Here is a 17883-nt window from a genome sequence, read left to right as displayed (position 1 = left end):
GACTTTAGAAACGCCAAAAAGAATATAGGCTTTCTGTTTCTGGAGAACAGAGTGGCTCACATTTGGTTCACGGTGACATACTTTGTCCAATACAAGTACTGTTTCAGCAACATTAGAGTCTGTATAACTATTTAAGTCTATTTTATGCGACATATTCGGTGGAGGAGTTTTTGGTCGCCGGTGCACCTTTCTGCACTAAAAACACGTCTGGTTTGGAGGCATCACCTTAACTCTGGCTGAGCTGTAAAGCATTTTTTTACAGGTTTTCTTTCCCTCCATCGCTTACATTGGAAGTGATGCAGTTTCAGTGCAGCAATCCTAGTTTAATCCTAGACCCATGTGTTTTATCCCACAGAGCATTAAATTATGCCTTGATTTTCTGTCTTTGATTGAAAGGAGTGATCTATGCGCATGAAAGGTTAGTATTATATCTATGAAATATTGTTTCTACATACCTAACAAAGATCCAACACACTGAAATGAAATGTTAATAATAATAAGAAGAATACATTTTATTTATAGTCACCTTTCAAAACACTCAATGACACCTTGGAAGCAATTAAGCAACAAATCCACAGCATAGATAAAATAACAGTAAAGAGACACAAAAGAATTAAAAGTCATAAACTCAAATCAAACAGCATGAGCAAGTTTAAATAGGCGTCTTTTTCTAATTTTCTTATTAACCAAGTGTATTGACCTCAGCTTTCATCAGGCAGTCGTGCAGGTCAGTTTTCCCGTTGTCTATAACTGTATTATTATTAGTAAAGTCCCCCAAATAGTGATTATTTTCTTCTCACGGAAGAACATGAAACAAGACAAAAAATGTTTTTAAAGGGATTCAGCTGACACACGTGCTATGTACATATGGGTGTGCTATGTGCTACACTGAATTGACGTATTTGCAACAAGTCGCAGTGACAACAGGACCTCACGAACAGCAGAGGGGGATAATACAGGACATGCAACAGACAAAAGGCTGTCTGTGCTGTTGTGTTCAGGAAGAGGCCTTTCTGTTCTGATGTGGTAAGCTGCAGTACCTGTGACACACAACGGGTTCCTGTGTTGAGTGTATGATGTCTGGTGCAGCAGTTCGAGCGACAGGGCGATGACTGACAGGCGCACATACTGCCAGCCCTGCTTTTATGAGTCCTGACAGGCTTGCCTTAGGCCATCAGAGTGGGTGTGAGGGTTGATTATACAGCCGTGTGGGTATTCCGGCTTATTGTCGGAAAAGTTTTCTATAATGTAAAACAGATTTATGCTAATGTGAATACAGAGAGGATGCATGCACAGCTCCAAGTTGGAGAGATTTTACATTGAGGTTCTGAAAGTGTAGCTCAAGAATGTAAAATAAAAAAAAACAGAGAGTGAAATACAAAGAATGAAAACAATAGATAACATTGTGCAGCAAAGTCTTTGTTTATACTGTGACTTTAGAACTGCTGTGGACGGCAGTTTGTGAGTTACCTTATTGTGAGAAATGGCAGACGCTCCGTGGCGGCTTGATTATCTCTCTAAATATTATACAAATCTTAAATCCCTGTCATGCTCTTTGTCAAGTAAAGAAAGCTTGCGTTATCTCTCTGCTCCTCTCCCCCCGAGAAGCCAATAAAAAAAGAAAAGGAAAGAAAAAAGCCAAAGTGAATTATGAAAAATGAAGCAGCAGAGTGAACAGCCTGTGTGGCTGAATTTCCATATAGATAGTCGAGCACATTAAACTTGTCTACCTGCGAGCTCTCTGTCCACTCTGCCTCTTATTGCATTTTGATGGAGAGATGCTCGCTTCATCTACATCATCAGCTCGCAACACCCCCCACCCTTCCCCTCCCATTTACCCCTCCCATCTCTCGCTCTCTGCCATGTTTCTCTCTGCCCTGGACACTTGATTGTTCCTGAACCGGTGTTGACCCCATAAAGAGGAACCTGCGCTTGTTTTTTTTGGGGTTTTTTTCCCCTGCCGTGGTTTGTTGTGCCCGTTTGTGCAGTGTAGAGTCTTATTGCTCCATCGTGCCTGCCCTTCCTCTTCTTTAGAGCTGCGGTTAATGATTCCTCAGCGGTGAGAGAGATGGAAAGAAATGGGGAAGCAGAAGAAGAAGGGGGGAAAAAGAAAGAAGAAAAAAACCAGCTTCTCATCACGGTGCTTGCAGGCTTACATGTAAATTAAAACGCAATTAAAAACAGGCAAATAAGCTGTTCCCGGGAGATGGGTTGGGGGGAGGAAGAAGGGGAGGGGAGAGGAGGAAAAGCGAGGAAAAGGAGCTCTCAGGATAAGGGCCTGTGTCACTCATAATTAGCATGGCATTAGAGTGAAGGGAGCTAAATCTGAACACTGGGTCAAAGGCACATTTGGAGAGAGCTGTTCCTGCCACTGTGAGGTCTTCGCACCAGTGAAAATAACTGCACCATCCCATCCAGTAAGATTCATTTCTGCCTTAGATCAAACAAAAAATAAAATCCACGCAGTTACTCAGTGGATTATTCAGCTATTGTTGTCTGAAAGCATGCTATTGTGTGCTTTACTATTGTGCTGCGTGAACAAGCTTACTATTGTGTCTTGCTGCATGGAGCTGCAGAGTATCTGTCGCCGATGGTAGTGAACAAGAGATTCCAGCATGCCGCAGCATTCTGAATGCACATTTGTGGCAATGTGCTAGAACACAAAGATGCGTCCCTGTTAGCGGCCTGATGTCCTCGCTCCTCGCCTATGGCTGCAGCTCAATACAGTATCGACAAGTCCTGTATTCAGCTACAGTCTGCTAGAATTCCACTGCACCACCCCCTTCCTCCTCGTTTTCTTACTCCTCCACTGGCCTTGGCCCTCACCCCTACCAACCCCCTGGAAGCCTACTCCTCTCTATGCCCCCCTTCCTATCTCTCCCAGGCTCCCTTTCCCCCACCTATTGCTCAGGCTCCTGGGTAGGGAGGAGGCGGGGGATCAATGGGGAAAGTGTATGGCGGTGGAGTTGAGGGGAGGGTGTGAACCCCACACGACGGCAGCCTCGCAGGCAAGGAGGCTTGTGGAGGGGGGGCAGAGAGGAAAAGAAGTGATGGAGATGGAGGGAGGAAAGGAGGGTGGTCGCTGGGTGTTGGTGGTGGTGGGGCCACCCTGGCAGAGGAGCACCCCTCGGCGCAACAATGGCCGTGACAATGACACTGGAGGAGGAATTTCCGTTGCCCCCCCACCCTTCACCAGCTACCACAGACACACACACACACAAATCTCCCCACCCGTTCCTCATAGCGCATTAAAATCTGCAAGATGAATGACTTCCTAATAGCTTTCATTTGTTACAATTATCATAATTAAACATATGTCAGGGGCAGACAAAGGAAAGGAGAGATTTCTGTGTTAGCACTTGAAGCAGAAGGGGATGCAGGTACTGGAAAGGAGAAAGCTTTTGTAACAGCGTAATTATCCCCGAACAGACTCGCGTTTGGGAATCACAGCACATATTTACAGTAGCCAATTAAAGAGCCTTTGTTTCAGTCATTCGGAGGTTTCATAATCTGTTTTCGGCAACAGCGCGACCCTGATTCTTCTGTCTTCGCCATTCTTGTTTCATCTGCATGTCCTTGCCACATCAGCCTGTTTGATAGCGGAGCTTAATGACTGCCTGCTGAGCACTCTGAGAATGGCTCAGGGCCCTCTAAACATTTTTGCAATACCCCCCACCCCTCATCCTCCTTCTCCTCCTCTCCACTCTGTCCTTGTATTCTGTCCTTAAACCAGTCAACCCTTTTCTCTTTTCCTCTGTGGAGGAATGAATCAGATGCTTGGCCACGGTTCTTCGTCCCTCTCTGCTGTCTCCATCCTCCATCTTTTTGCAACGTTTTTTTTTCCTTTTTCCTGAACACTGCAACAGTCACAAGTTCCCAGCTACCTCCTTCCCTCCTCTCGCTTCTCTCGATTCCCTCAGCTGGCAGCCCTGATGCAGCGGGTGGCAGGTGCCAAGGAGGGAAGGCCTCCTGGCTTACCCAGAGCCACCATTTTGTGGATTGCACCTCGAGTGAGCCAGCTGTGTGTATGCAGAGTGTGTGTGTGTGTGTGTGAAAGAGGGGGGAAAGGGAAAATGATGAAAGAATTGGTGTTGCAATAGAAAAAAGGTCAGAAGACTCAGCTTTCTATGCTTCCTGCTGAGGCTGGACTAAAGATCATAGATCACGACTTTACCTGACCCTGGCCCACACACACACACACACACACACACACACACACACACACACACACACACACACACACACACACACAGCCATGTAGTTTCTGCATCTTGCCTGTTTTCCCCCCTCTGTAGAATTCCCACTCAGGATTATCACAACACCTCCTCTAATTTAAAAAAAAGAAAAAAGTTTGTAGTTTTGATATAAAAGTAGCCAACCTAAACACGTTTCCTAAAATGTTTCTTTTCTCTCACTGCTGAGTAATAATCTGAACCAGTGGCACGAAGAGCCTTGTTGCGGATGACGCCATAGGTTGTTTGAAAAGAGTCCCTTCAAACAGGAGATAAAAAACAGACTGGTTGACCCTGAGTTTATCCTCGTGTTTTAGATAACGGCTCGATTGACCTTGACGGGCCACAGGAAGGACAAAATAAACGTGGAGAGGGGTTTCTGCAAACACTCTGGTGCTTAGGGAAAATAAGAAGAAAGGAGAAAAAAGGAAAGAAAAAGGAAAAAACAAGTCCATAAAATTTGAACTATTGACAATGAAATTATTTAATTAATAAAAAATGTATAAGAACAGCGTTGACTGTGCAGTCTGCTTGGGCGCGTTTGGTGTTTATTATGACGCATTTTCCTGGATAAAATGCAAAGACTCACAACACAAACTTATCCCACCTGTAATTTTTTTTTCTCTGAATCGGCATCGGTAGATTTTGATTGCCCTTCCTTTGATAAAATACTCGCTCACTTTTTTGTGTATTTTGTGTGTGTGTGTTTTTTAGTCTCCCTCTCTCTGAGTCTCTCTCTTTTTCTCACTGTCGGCAATCGAATCTGCCCTCGAAATCTGGTCGATTTCCACGGAGCGACGTTTATCTCGTTCTGAAAAGTCACAGGTGAACAAGTGCAACAGGGCATGAGCTCACCTGAGCGCATTCCTGAGAGGGCACGGGGAGCGAGTGGAACACCAGAAACCTTCTCATTTCCAAACAAGAACACGCAGCTGTGGCGCTGTAAACGATTCGATCTACATGTGATGACTTTCCAAAGTGATCAGAAAAATTACCACAGTGCTTCGGGACAAATGGAAATCGCAGGTGTGATAAAACATTCACACCGGTCCACATAAAGTGAGCTCAAGCTCGTGTGGGAGGGGAAAAAATCTAAAAGAAAGAAAAGAATCCTCACACATCTGTAAAAATAATAAAAGTGTCATTCCTGGTGTTGGCAACAGTGTTTTAATTCAGAATAATGCGCGATTATTAAATCCCACTGAGATGAAGCCCACTGATTGCAGACTCATTGTGAAATATATTCAGGTTACATGATGTTGCGCTGTGATCAGATCTCCCCGACAAGCAGAGTCAGAGGATTTTCTAAATGAATGTCTTTGTCTTGACGCAGACATCAGGCGTCCCTCCCGCCGGTACAAACATAAAATGATAGATAATTTGTATTTTGGGTTTCTGTTGAGTAAACAGAGCTGACTGTGAAGACTGTACAGCTCCCAGATTTGTGTTTTTTTTTCCCCTTTGGTCTGTGCAGTTTGGAGCTCGACGATTTTGAAGGCGCTTTTCGATTCGACAGAAAAGATTAACAACGTATTCTTCTTGTCACGACCTTTGTTTGTTTGTCACAAACTTAAATTCTCACTCTCTCTCCCCCCCTCTGTGTCTCTGCCTCTCTCTCCCCTTTCGTGCTGTTGCTAGGGAAGCAGGGCGTATACGCTCCCTGGCCGCGGATGAAGGGCATGGAGAAAAAACGGGAATAGCGCATAAATAGTTGGCTTTAATCGAGCTTGTTTGTGACGGGTTGGCTCTTAACCCCCTCCAGCACACATTTCAGGGCTCAAACTCGGGAATTAAAGAGTGTAAAATGCGATATTTCGGCGCTTTTGCGCCATTACCTTATATGGCAGGGCAGAGATATATCGTGCCTGTATTTAATAGGCTGTTCGCTGCCGCTCTGCTTAGAGGCTTCGTTTTAACCCTTGTGGTGCTGAATTTTTTTTTGAAGCGAGAAAAGCTTGGGCTTTTTTGGCTTGTTAGTTTCTTTATGGCAGCATCGGCTCATCGCACACAAACGAAATTTGCCGTTTTTGCTGATTACGGTTTGTGGCGATCACAATTTACGCACAAAAACTGTACTTTTGTGCACTAATAAAGTCCATATAAATCAGCTGACTAAACGTGGATGACATTTACAGCCCAGAAAACATGCTCACTGCTCATGTGGTTTATGCCGCTTGATTTAAATTGTCTTTATGTGGATACGGCCAATATTTCAAGCTATAAAAGGCTATCGTGGTGTTTTCTGGGGGGATGGGGTCGAATCAGGGGCTGTGGGAGCTGATTCGACTGCTTTAAAGTTGTCACAGGTAGAGTAAAAGCTGCACAGCAACCCCTTTCTCGTTTGTCAAATTAACAGCACCGAGCCCAGGGAACATGGCACTGGTTTGACTATCTCAGCGTGTGTGACCTATATTTGCACAGCGCCGTTAGAAAGCTCCACTGTGCACATCTACAACTGTGCTGATTCACGGAGAGGGATAGCAAACAAAAAGAGAACTTCTACTTTTAAATAACTTAGTCAGCTAGTCTGATGTGGGGTGATGGCCCGAGCTTTGGTGACACTGGGCTCTCGCGTAAAAGGTCGGGGCCCACCTTTGTTCCCGCGCTTATAGACTGGTCTCTTGATAAACCAGTGTTTGCTCCACAGCAGAAAAACAGGTGACTAAACGGAATTTCAGCCCCAATCACTCGCAGTATTACACGACTGCTCCGATACTGCTGGAAACAGATCACCTTAACTTCTGCTGGAGTATCGCGCTCATTTTAATTTGCATGACTGATGCAAACGAGTCTGCCTTTTACCTACACCTGTGCGTGAAGTGTAGTTGAATAAAAGTCATTCAGAGTGATTTCAGTGGCTTCTGGGGTGTTCACGAGCGTCTCCACTTTTACGTTTGACAGCAAAGCATTACATTAGCACCATTACAGGGGCGGGTTTCGTGCTCGTGACGATAAAGTTGGGATTGATTTGAATTCCCAAACATTCGTCCCGCCGTCCGGTACGCTCGGGATAAAAAAAAAAAAACCTTTCTGCAAGGTCCCCCAATCCACACTGCCCCCCTCCCCTCCTGACGTCACACGGCGAGCTGAAGCTATTGCACGAACAGAGCTGCTCGCAGCCGCACTACTGTGAATGTCTGTACGCTCAGTACCAAGACCGTGGAGTGTGCAAAGGAGAGAGAGGGAGAGCGGTGGGGTGGGGGGGATACAGTTGAATTCGGATACAACTGGAAAACTACCAAGCGCGCACAGCACGCACCGAGCGGACGGCACATCGACTGTGCGTAGCCAGCAGTACATCTACTCCCCGTCCGCTTTCGATCAGATTGAGCCGAGAATGGAGCTCCCTGCCGCTGGAGAGCACGTCTTTGCGGTGGAGGGGATCGAAAAGAAGCGCATACGAAAGGTAAAGAGACACGAAGCGTCTTTGTAGGAAAGAAATGGGGGTTAAAAAAAAGCGCGGACGATGAAAATGTCGGGTTTAAAAAAATGTTCTCCTTCTCCACCATCACAGGGCAAGATAGAGTACCTGGTCAAGTGGCGAGGCTGGTCTCCCAAGTAAGTCTTACTGCACGCTTTCTAATGCATTTCCAGCGATTCTGCATCGAAACGATGCATTTCAATATTATGTCACAAGATCAAGTGTTGTTACTTAAAAAAACGCAAACCATGAAGGGCGAGCGTGCACAGTGACTTGTACGCGCGCACGTGAGTGTGTGTAGAAGCTGGAAGAGCGCGGTCGGTATGCGTTTCAGTGTATCCGCGGATGCCTTCACTAATTTATGCGAGGGAAGGGGGGGCTAGGCACAGCCATGTAATCCCGTTTTAATTATTTCTGCTCTGCCAGCGAATTTTACGAGACAGGAGTGCTAAAATGGCCGACTGCATGTTGGTGCTGGAGAAGCGTTTGGAGAGCTCACACAGACGCTTTCTGTTTGACATTTCCCCCCTCTGCCAGTGGATGTCCCCATGACTGGTAACCTGCTGCGGGCACTGCGACTTAGCGGGGTTCCTTGCAGATTCGATCATCTTGATTTAATAACAGTAAAATAAAAAAAACAAAGCAGGAACCATTTGTTTTTACATTACACTGGAGATCTGGATACAGCTTTCCTTTCTAACTGCACATTAGTTGTGAAGACGTGGGAGTGTGTGTGTGTGTCATAGGCAAAGCCCTGTGCGCCTGTCAGCTGGGGGTGGAAAAGCCAGGCTGCACGTGCCAGCTTTCTGACAGTTGTTTGCTCCTGTCTGCAGATACAACACATGGGAGCCAGAGGAAAACATCCTTGACCCGCGCCTCCTCGTCGCGTTTCAACACAGGTGAGAGAGACGTGGACTTCGGACGAGGCCGCTCAGCCTCCAGTGCAGCCATGGCCATATAAGGGCATGGGAGGAGGGGCGCGCTAGTAACTCTAGCGCTAACCCCCCCCCCCTCCTTTTCTCCCTGGTGTAAAAACTCTAGGGATATGATATTGAGAATTCCCCAATGTGCTAATGGACTGAAGGGATCTGCACGAGGACCTCCATTTTCTCTTTATAAAAATCTATCATAATAAATGTGATTTTTTTTTTTTGTTGTTGTTGTTATTTTTGGCCTGGAGAGCTACAAGGATGGCCATTGGCCAATCTAACAGAGAAAACAGGAGAAGGTGCATTTGCCACAAAATGCATGAAGGACAGTTAAAAGGCAGTGTAATCTGTGCGTGATAATGTTTGACGCGTTAATTTGCTGTGCAGTCAGGAGCCAGAGGATAAGCTGCACTGTGGAGAGTGTGACTAGTGTTCAGGACATGAGCACAGCAGGTTTGTTGTGGGTTTCGATGTGAGGAGGGCCACGCTGCTGCCTGATGGGATTCTCCTCACTATTAGTTTGCCAAAAGGCTAGGCTGGCTTCTGCTCAGCATTCAGTTTTGACACATCCTATGAAATTATCTTCATTTTGGACCTTGGATGCTTGTGTTGACAGCCTGCTATCAATCTGGGTTTACCCAGAGGCCCGTAAAACAATCAAGAATGGGTCAATGTCTACCTAAGAGGTGGAGATGTTAGTTCATTCAAACTCTACAGCGCACAAACAACTACATCTTGTCTGGGTTGCTGGACCCATGCAGCCCCTGAGATCTTTTCTCTCTCTGTAGACCAGGAGGCAGCAGCTCATGGGACTGGGTAAAGACATGATGGCTGGGGAAAGGAATTTGCTTCTCTGAAAAGGCTAATTGACACGCAAGCGCTCTTCAACGTTTCCAGTGTACCGCTCTCATATTCCCCCACAGCCTGCTTGCCCGCCTGCCTGGTTCTGTGTGTGTGTGGCTGTGTGCTGATGGTCATGGAGTGCTGCCTCTGCACTGTGTGTGTGTGTGTGTGTGTGTGTGTGTGTGGATTCCTCTCTGCTCCCAGTGGATGGGGGATGGGATTCGACGAGGGAGTCTGTAATTGCCAAATCTTCTGTGAATAGGGGTCACCCCGTTAGTCGCCTTTTTGAAATCATACACATAGAGCTGGGCGATAGAACGATAACGATATGTATCGCGATATAACTTTTACTCGATAGAGAAATTAAGCTATCGCGATAGACTTCGCCGCTCTTGTCCTCTTAAAATAAAAAAAAATAAAAAAAGGTCAGCCAATCCAAACTAAGTAGCGCAGAGCCGAACCAATCACAGCCGCAGCGTCACGTCGCGTGACTTGTTACGTACAGCACAAGTGCCAAGCCGCACGTGTGTTTGTTTGGGAAGCAGGCAGTGGGTAATAATAATAATAATAATGGATTGGATTTATATAGCGCTTTTCAAGGCACCCAAAGCGCTTTACAATGCCACTATTCATTCACTCTCACATTCATACACTGGTGGAGGCAAGCTACGGTTGTAGCCACAGCTGCCCTGGGTAATGGAGCCAGCGGGTAATGGAGGAAATGAGTGTGCCGACTAGAAAAATCAACCGAGCGTGACCGAAGAGAAAACAGATGACGGTTCCAATGCCGGAGAGATTGTCGAACGGAAGAGCCATAGAAGTTCCGTAGTGTGAAGGTATTTCGGCTATTTCAAGTCTGACAAAAAACAGAGTAGCGTGCACTGTAAATGTGCCGAAAGCAAGTCTGGAAATACAATAAACTGGTGCATGCGTCACACTGTGCGCCGCGTTATTGTTTCGGTGAAATGAATTTCTACAATACTGTTAATTCTACTCTGCAGTGTTTAAATGCTTACATATACACACAGTTACTGTCCGTCCACACATACGACTCGGGTCTGCTTCTATGCCCCAGCTTTGTTTACTTTTTCCCACCGAGGCTTCTAGACTTCTGATTGGCCAACATTTCTGCACGGTTAGGAATCTAGCGCCACCTGCTGCTTTGGCATGTTCATAGCAGCGTTTTCCTTCATTTCTGCCTTTATGTGTGGACGGGATTATTTTTTAAAACGAAAACGGAAAATCTCCGTTTTCAAAAACACCCGTGTACGTGTGGACGTAGCCTCAGTCTCTGACTGGAAGCGCTAATTCGTCATTCGGCTTTTGTCAGACTAAAGTAACTGTTAAAACTGTTTGAAAAGCTCAGCTATACAACAAGGAGAGATTGAGAATTTCCTTTTAGTTCTCAGTTTATTTGATACTGACAAAAGTTAGTTTTGTCTGTTCTTCTGTAAAACAAACTAAGATTTATTTTTAGAATTAATATTTTGTTTCTAAGTGGAATTGACAATTTAGTCTGTTTTTGTTTGTTCTGTTTTGAAACTTAAACGCTTTAGCGGCTGCCTTTTGTGTAGTTTGCAATATTTGCCTTTATTTATCTGAAAAAGTCTCATGTTCCTTAAGTACATCTACCCTGTTGAACTTATTATGGGAAATAAATATTTAAATAAAAACAAGCTGCTGATTATTTCACATTTTACTTGTGAGCAACGGCACATTTAAATCTTACAAATATAGTTATTTGGCTTATATCGTGATAGATATCGTTATCGCCTGAAATGAAAAAAACATATCGTGATATGAAAAAATCTCATATCGCCCAGCTCTACATACACATTATAACAGCGTCGACTGTTTATTGTGGCAATCTTCTGGCAGCGCCGATAGTTTGAACATCTGTAGCAACAATAGGCTGGCTTTACTCGCGCCTGGTGACGCCTGTGTACAGCCGGCCTTCGCCCACTGCTGTTATTTATGAGCCAAGTGATGAGTAGAGGTTTATATCAGGGAGCAATATTTCAAAGACCGGGCCTGGTCTAGCCAGTGCAACTACAAAAACACACGTCTGCATCTCCTCCCTCAATAAAAACAGCTCCAGTAGATGTTTGTTATTAATCTGATACTCTTCACCCTGCACTTTCAAAGTGTAGGCGTTGTCTTGCACAAGGCCTGGCATTAGGGTGTATCCCAGATGTACTCCACAATGTAGTATTTATCCCTTTTCATTTGTACCTCATGACCCTAATTAAAGATTGAATGTAAGAAGAGGGAAGGGTGTGCTGTAGGAGGGAGGATGTTTGAGATTCTCCCTGCTTTAGCCTTAATTGAATTTCTTCAGTATAATGAGAATAAGGAGTGGACCGATTACCATGGAGAGCTATGCAAATAAGGACCATAATGCTTTGCAGTGGGTCACATGCGGGCATTCATTAGTCCTCTAAATCAAAATTCCACTTTTGACCTTGAATAATTCAAGCGTCAGACGTGTAGGTTTCTAAAGATGTCTGGGAAATGAAGCATTTTATATGTTTATGGGAGACGAGCATGTTGCATGAGATTTAATGCCATTATTCTTTGTTTTCACAGAGAGAGGCAAGAGCAGCTGATGGGATATCGAAAACGTGGGCCGAAACCAAAACATCTTTTTCTCCAGGTATTGTATGAGTCATCACAACACGGTTTCCGTAGAAACATTTCCACTGAATCTGTCAAAGGCTTAAACAGGAGGGATACTGTCAGGTGTGCTAGAGCTGCTGTCTTGTTATCGTGTGTTGCTTTCTTTCTTTGGTTTTTTTAAGGGGATGGGGGGGGTGCAGCTGAATTTCACTCCTCACTCATTCTGAAACTGGGTCTTATGCCTGAGGGGGTTTTTTTTCATTGTTTTTTGAACCAAGTGAATCAGTACCAGTGGAAATGTTTTCTTTCATGTTGCCATTTGTTATCCCAAGACGAAAATATATGGTTCAAAGCAGCATTCCGCTTTAATTTCCTCAGCTCAGGCATTTAAAGGCCTGAGCTTACATGACCTGAGCCAAGTGTGATTATATATTTTGAGCGACTCGGAGCTGATTGTTATGGACTGTCACTCCTTAAGAGGCATACCATCCTGCCAGAGTCACACGTGGCCGACAATCTGAGATGGAGCGTGACACGTCAGGTGGCACTTCACTGACCTGAGGTCATAGTCAAATCGTTCGGCTACCGCGTCTCTGACGTCAGCGTGGTCGGCCTGTACTGGTAAAGCAGGAGGGGGCAACATGGTGGGAGGGTGGCGGCGAGCTGAGAGCTCGTTGGATAGTTTTATTCGATCGCTGATAGGTTTTATAATTTTTTATATTAGGTCTTCAAGCAACAAATGTTAGTTTATTATTTTTTATGCCCAACCCATAAAAGAACAAACGGCTTTGTAAATGGACTGGTTCTTATGCAGCGCTTTGCTGCTGTACTTCCACACACACATTCATACTCCAGTGAAAGCATTGGTGAGTAACTTGGGTTTCAGTATACTTCAAACCACCAACCTTCCTATTATTAGATGACCTGCTGCACCTCCTGAGGTACAGTCACCCCTTTGTCAAGCCTGACCACACAATTCTGTTATGACTAATGTCTTAATGAAGCTATCTTAGTGTACTCAGTTCAGTTTTCAGTTTTAAAAAATATGCATGACAAATTCGGTGGAGCAGTTTAGAAAAACTACTACTTCTGAAAACAAATCTTGCACAAGCATTTTGGCTGTTATAAGCACTTCCCTTTAGTGTTGCCAAATAAGCAGAGATTCCATAATAAGGTCGGTATGTTACTTAACCCTAACCCTTCTCTGGTTAAGAGCTTTAATTTTACTTTAAACAATCCCAGAATTTCAGTCAGTTTTCTCACATTTTCTTTATTTTGTTACCGTATTGTGGAGTACAGTGCAAGCTTTGTCTAAATGTGGGTAAATTGCTGAATTGAGTCTCATCTCTTATTGAAGGTGCCCTCGTTTGCCCGAAGATCAAGCATTCCTGCTGGTTTTGAAGAAACATCTCAGGATGCAGAAGGCAACCTGAAGTCTGATCCCATTCAGGCACAGCAGCGCTCCCAGCCTCAGCAATACCAGCTGAACAGCAAGAAGCACCATCAGTACCAGCCCAGCAGCCAGGAGGTCCCCGGTGACCAGCTGGCCAGCAACAAGAAGAAGTTCATCTATCAGCTAAACAGCAAGAAGCACCACCACTATGAGCCCGACCCAAATATGTACGACACGCAGGCCTCTAGGCTCAAAGAGGTGGTTAAAGTTCAGGAGGCAGCGAGTAAACCTGCAAATCCAGGCTGGAACTTACCTCTGGCCCTGCAGCAGAAGTGGATCCGTGACAAAGACACAGGCTGCCTGAGCAAAGTCAAGGAGCTGGCCGTGGAAGTGAGGAAACCGGCTGTTAAAGAGGCGGAGAGTGAGCACGCCCTTAAGCCCAATCCCAAGGATGCAACCCTGCCGAGTGCTATTAGCAGCAAAATGAAGATAATCAAGAATAAAAACAAGAACGGACGTATTGTTATTGTCATGAGCAAATATATGGACAGTAACAAGGTTCACGGTGCAAAGGGTAAACACGGGGAATCATCAAGGGAAGACAAACCCCAAAACATGAAGACGTCAGAAAACAACCCAGCACATGCAACCAAATTGGAGGAGCACCTGGAGAACGGTATCCCCAAAGAGATTTGTAATGGAAGTTCCCTCTCTGTAGCGGAGCATCCTATAAAGTGTTCCCCAAAGGACAGGCATTTCTCCAAACCTTCACCAAGCACAGCAGAGGAATACAACACCGAAGTGGCTCGTGGTCAAGCTGATTTACCGGACGATTTACCCTTACAGCTGACCGCTAGCTCTCCTATGATTTCTTGGGCTGTTGACACCAACATTCCAACGCCAACAGCTGTCGACCAGATCCGGATCCCTTCTTTTCCCGCTGACCGCAAGAGAAAGCTCTCCGATCCCATGGAGGATAGGAGTGTATCCAAAATCTACCTGAGTTCGAGGAGCTTCAGCGTGCCCAGCACTGTGGTCACGCCACCTCAGGATAAACCTATGGACCTCCACTGCAACGGCCCACGCCAGAGCGGTGTATGTACGTACGAGGATTTGGGTAGTCAAGAGGAGCCGATGGACCTCAGCTGCCCAAAGACTAAGAAGCAAGCTCCAGCAGAAACGCCGCCGGAGCCAGAGCCTGCTGTCAAAGATGCACCTCCTGTGACAGAGGACACGCAGATATCCACAGAGGCATCTAAAGAAGCGCCTGTTAAAAAAACCTCCCCTTTTATGGGAAATATCATCATCACTGACATCACAACAAACAGTCTCACTGTAACCTTCAAGGAATACGTTTCTTTCTAAGAAACTATTGATAAAACGGGACTAGTGTTTACCAATTGGACGATCCTGTTCATATGTGCATATGTTTAAAAAAAAAAAAGAAGAAGAAAGAAAGAAAAGAAGAAAAACACCAGAATTTTGTATATATGGAAATTTATAATTTATCATGAAAATTCAATATGTTTCTTATAATGTTTTATACTGTAACTCCTCTCTGTGACGTCATAGCCAAGAAAGTGCCCTCGAGGATTTGAGCGAATACATTCAGGTGGAAATATTCACCGAGAAAAGAAAATAATTTCTGGTTTAAAATCTGTTAATTTGTCATACGGAGCTTGATGGGAAACTTTTGCTGTTGTTTCATACCTGTACCAAACTTATAACCCGAGATGTATGAAGGTTTATACGTCTTTTGTATTAACGGTATCTCTTATTTTGGTCCTGATAGAAGCTAGAGAGGACGTTGTTGAGTATATGCTGATCAAAGATCAATTCGAAAGCACTTAATTACATTTTCCACACGTTTACTTGTGTCATTACTACCAGAGAAACAGCTAGTCTCTTTGATTTTTCTTTGTTTTTTGTGGGGGGGTTTTAAATCCCAGACAAATACCCTGACACTGAAATGGCCTGTTTTGTTTGCAGCTTGGTTTAAGGATTATGATTGCCCATGAAATGCAAATTTGGAAAGCAGGTGCGTCTGAAAACTGTGTAAACACAGTGGCAACAGTGGGACACACTCAGCTGCAACGACGGCTTTTAAGTGACGTTCCCAGCCTTTTCTTTTTACTGGGACGCTGCAAAAGCAGTCAGCAGCCGATGCAACCTGCACAATCTGCTAATATATTGCACATTCTCCCACTTAAGAATCATTTTAGGAAAATAAATAAATAACATGTAGACTTTTAAAGGCCCGTTGCACATGAAGAAGATGGTGTCATTTATCAAACGTGTCTTCCCGTCAAGATCACCCCCTCCCTTGATTAGATTGGGGTTTATTACCATACTGCTGATATATTGCTGGAGTTTAAAACACTGCTAGTCTTGTTAGAAGGCTTAACGTCACACTGCTTTACAACATTCATCTCATTTTTCTTTCAAAGCTCATCCTATGATCTGAGGTGTACAAGTGAGGACTATTTGTTGTACAAGGAAAAAAGGAAGCTGCCAGGGTCATAAATGAGTATGCTACAGAGATTAAATGTGAGTTACGAGACTGACTTTGTATACTGTTACATGCAATCCGATGAGTGCGAGCTGTTTCGACTATGCTGCTGAGAATTCAAATGTCAAAGCTGTTGGATGTACCCTACATTTGAGTCTAAACGGCTGTCTTATGCACATTTAAAGCCAGTGAGAATGCTAAAAATGCTATAATGTTAAAAATGAAGAGTGCATATTTATTGACACTGAGCATGTCGTTCGAGAAGCATTTCCCAGATGTCTGCTGCATCAGAAGTTGCGTGAATCCACTGAAGAGTTTCACCCTCTCGGATGATTTTGAGTCTGTTTGCTACTTCTTCCCGTCCCCTCCTTTCACCTTACTCTGTTCATTCCTTCTTGCACTCATTTCAAAAGTCAAAATGATTGTTATAAAGTATGTTATACCCGGAGTTGGCTGACTTACAGCTGTTGGCGCAGCTTACTGACTGGTATGTTTCACAATAAAGAAAGAGATTTGACCTCTGATGTGTGGCACTGATATCTGCTGGGGGCAAACTGGGAGCGCTGTCAGTTTATAATTTGAACTGGCTTCCTTTTATGGGCTAACGTTTCACGGCCGCCCTTTAGAGTTCCAGTAAAAACCGCCGTGCGTATCAATGCTCTCACCCTGCAGTTTGTCTGAAGCCTCCTGGCTCACGCTTGGACAGAATGAAGCGTTAAACTTTAGAAACATTAACTTGGCTGTTAAGCAAAAACAAAATAGGAAAACAGATCATGTTGCATAATCACTAATGACCCCGCACAAAGAGCGCTCTGTATTGCACAACTGCACCGGTCACTTGTATTATTAAAACCTTACCCAAGAATTATTTTTCTATAGCAGCTTGATCCAGAGCAGGAATCTAAAATCTGCTGAAGGAAGGAGGTTATGTAATTCTTAGATTTTATCAAGAAGAAAGTCTTCATGGAGGGTGTTTGGCCTGATGCTGTTTTGCATTGTGCCGTCCAGCACAATGCAGAAAGGAAAGGACGTCAACAATAAGAGGTTTGAAAAAAAACCCAGTCTGCTAGGAGGCTTTATTGTGTTTCCAGCTTGCTGTAAAACAGGTCTGTGTGGCCTGCGGCACAATGACACAGCAAGTTTTTCTGCACTGTCATCATACAGAAAGGGCTGATACTCGAGTGCACGACTTTTTGTGAATCATCTCTAAACACTGACCTTTCTTGACACCTCCAAACTCTGTGGGCCTCTTCCAGACTTTATGAAGGCCCGGGGAGCCTGGAGCCAGGTCTGAAACTGTACGGAGAAACAATCTACTCTTTTATAAGAGGATTACAAACTGATTAGAGGCATAACATTTGCATGGTGTGACAAACAGAAAGGCCCGGAGAAATGTGTGAGGTGTATTTTGGTTGTTTCTTTAGTCAAGTCATTGTCTGTCAGTGACAGCTGACTGATCAAAATCAAACAACCATATAAGGAAATGAAAACCTACAAAAGAGGGCCACAATGGTGCTCTATCGTTACAGAACGAGTCATGTGAAGTCCTTTAATTACTTTAATAATTAATATATTATTGCCAGGTTTAATTAAAAGTGATCCCGGAGCAAAGTGAACCATTTAACGTCGCTTTCTTCTATTTTTTTTTATTATTATTTTTTGGGTGGGGGCGTGGGGGGGCGAACTAGCTGCCCTGTAATCTTGACATTAATGCCAACTTAGAGTTAGTTTTTAGGAGACCAACTATATCAGTTTCTTGATTTTCAGAGAGGAAAAAAATCAACCTCTTTGATAAACAAATGCATTTTTCCACCTACGTAGGTGGAAGACTGCAGGCACAATAGGTGACGCATATAATGAGGAGGTCATCTGCTGGCATTTTTACAAGAATGAGCTCACTTCCGGTCTAAATGACACTCTCAAACCTTTATCGAACATTT

General features: G+C 44.4%; 1 protein-coding gene across 1 annotated transcript; it reads left to right on the top strand.

Moving 5' to 3' along the window:
• The first annotated feature begins 4266 nt into the window (after positions 1-4266).
• cbx4 (chromobox homolog 4 (Pc class homolog, Drosophila)) lies at positions 4267-16461 on the top strand. Its single transcript, XM_086289133.1, has 5 exons — positions 4267-7638; positions 7747-7790; positions 8487-8552; positions 12012-12078; positions 13399-16461. Exons 1-5 carry the CDS (start codon positions 7366-7368, stop codon positions 14797-14799), a joined length of 1851 nt encoding a protein of 616 aa, XP_086145259.1. The 5' UTR covers positions 4267-7365; the 3' UTR covers positions 14800-16461.
• Positions 16462-17883: the final 1422 nt, after the last annotated feature.

This window comes from Aulonocara sp. 'chitande type north' Nkhata Bay, linkage group LG4 (genome assembly GCF_057382095.1).
Source record: "Aulonocara sp. 'chitande type north' Nkhata Bay isolate Kocher_YH1m ecotype deep benthic linkage group LG4, A_spYH_male_GT1.1, whole genome shotgun sequence".
Classification (NCBI taxonomy): Eukaryota; Metazoa; Chordata; class Actinopteri; order Cichliformes; family Cichlidae; genus Aulonocara; species Aulonocara sp. 'chitande type north' Nkhata Bay.
This window is presented reverse-complemented; position numbering and strand designations above follow the sequence as displayed.

What these genes read in the sequence shown, in the direction of transcription:
- cbx4 (XM_086289133.1), top strand. Translation starts at nt 7,366, where the DNA reads ATGTCTGTACGCTCAGTACCAAGACCGTGGAGTGTGCAAAGGAGAGAG. An exon ending in AAAAGAAGCGCATACGAAAG is followed by an intron (nt 7,639 to 7,746) that starts GTAAAGAGACAC and finishes CCACCATCACAG; the next exon opens with GGCAAGATAGAGTACCTGGT. An exon ending in TGGCGAGGCTGGTCTCCCAA is followed by an intron (nt 7,791 to 8,486) that starts GTAAGTCTTACT and finishes TCCTGTCTGCAG; the next exon opens with ATACAACACATGGGAGCCAG.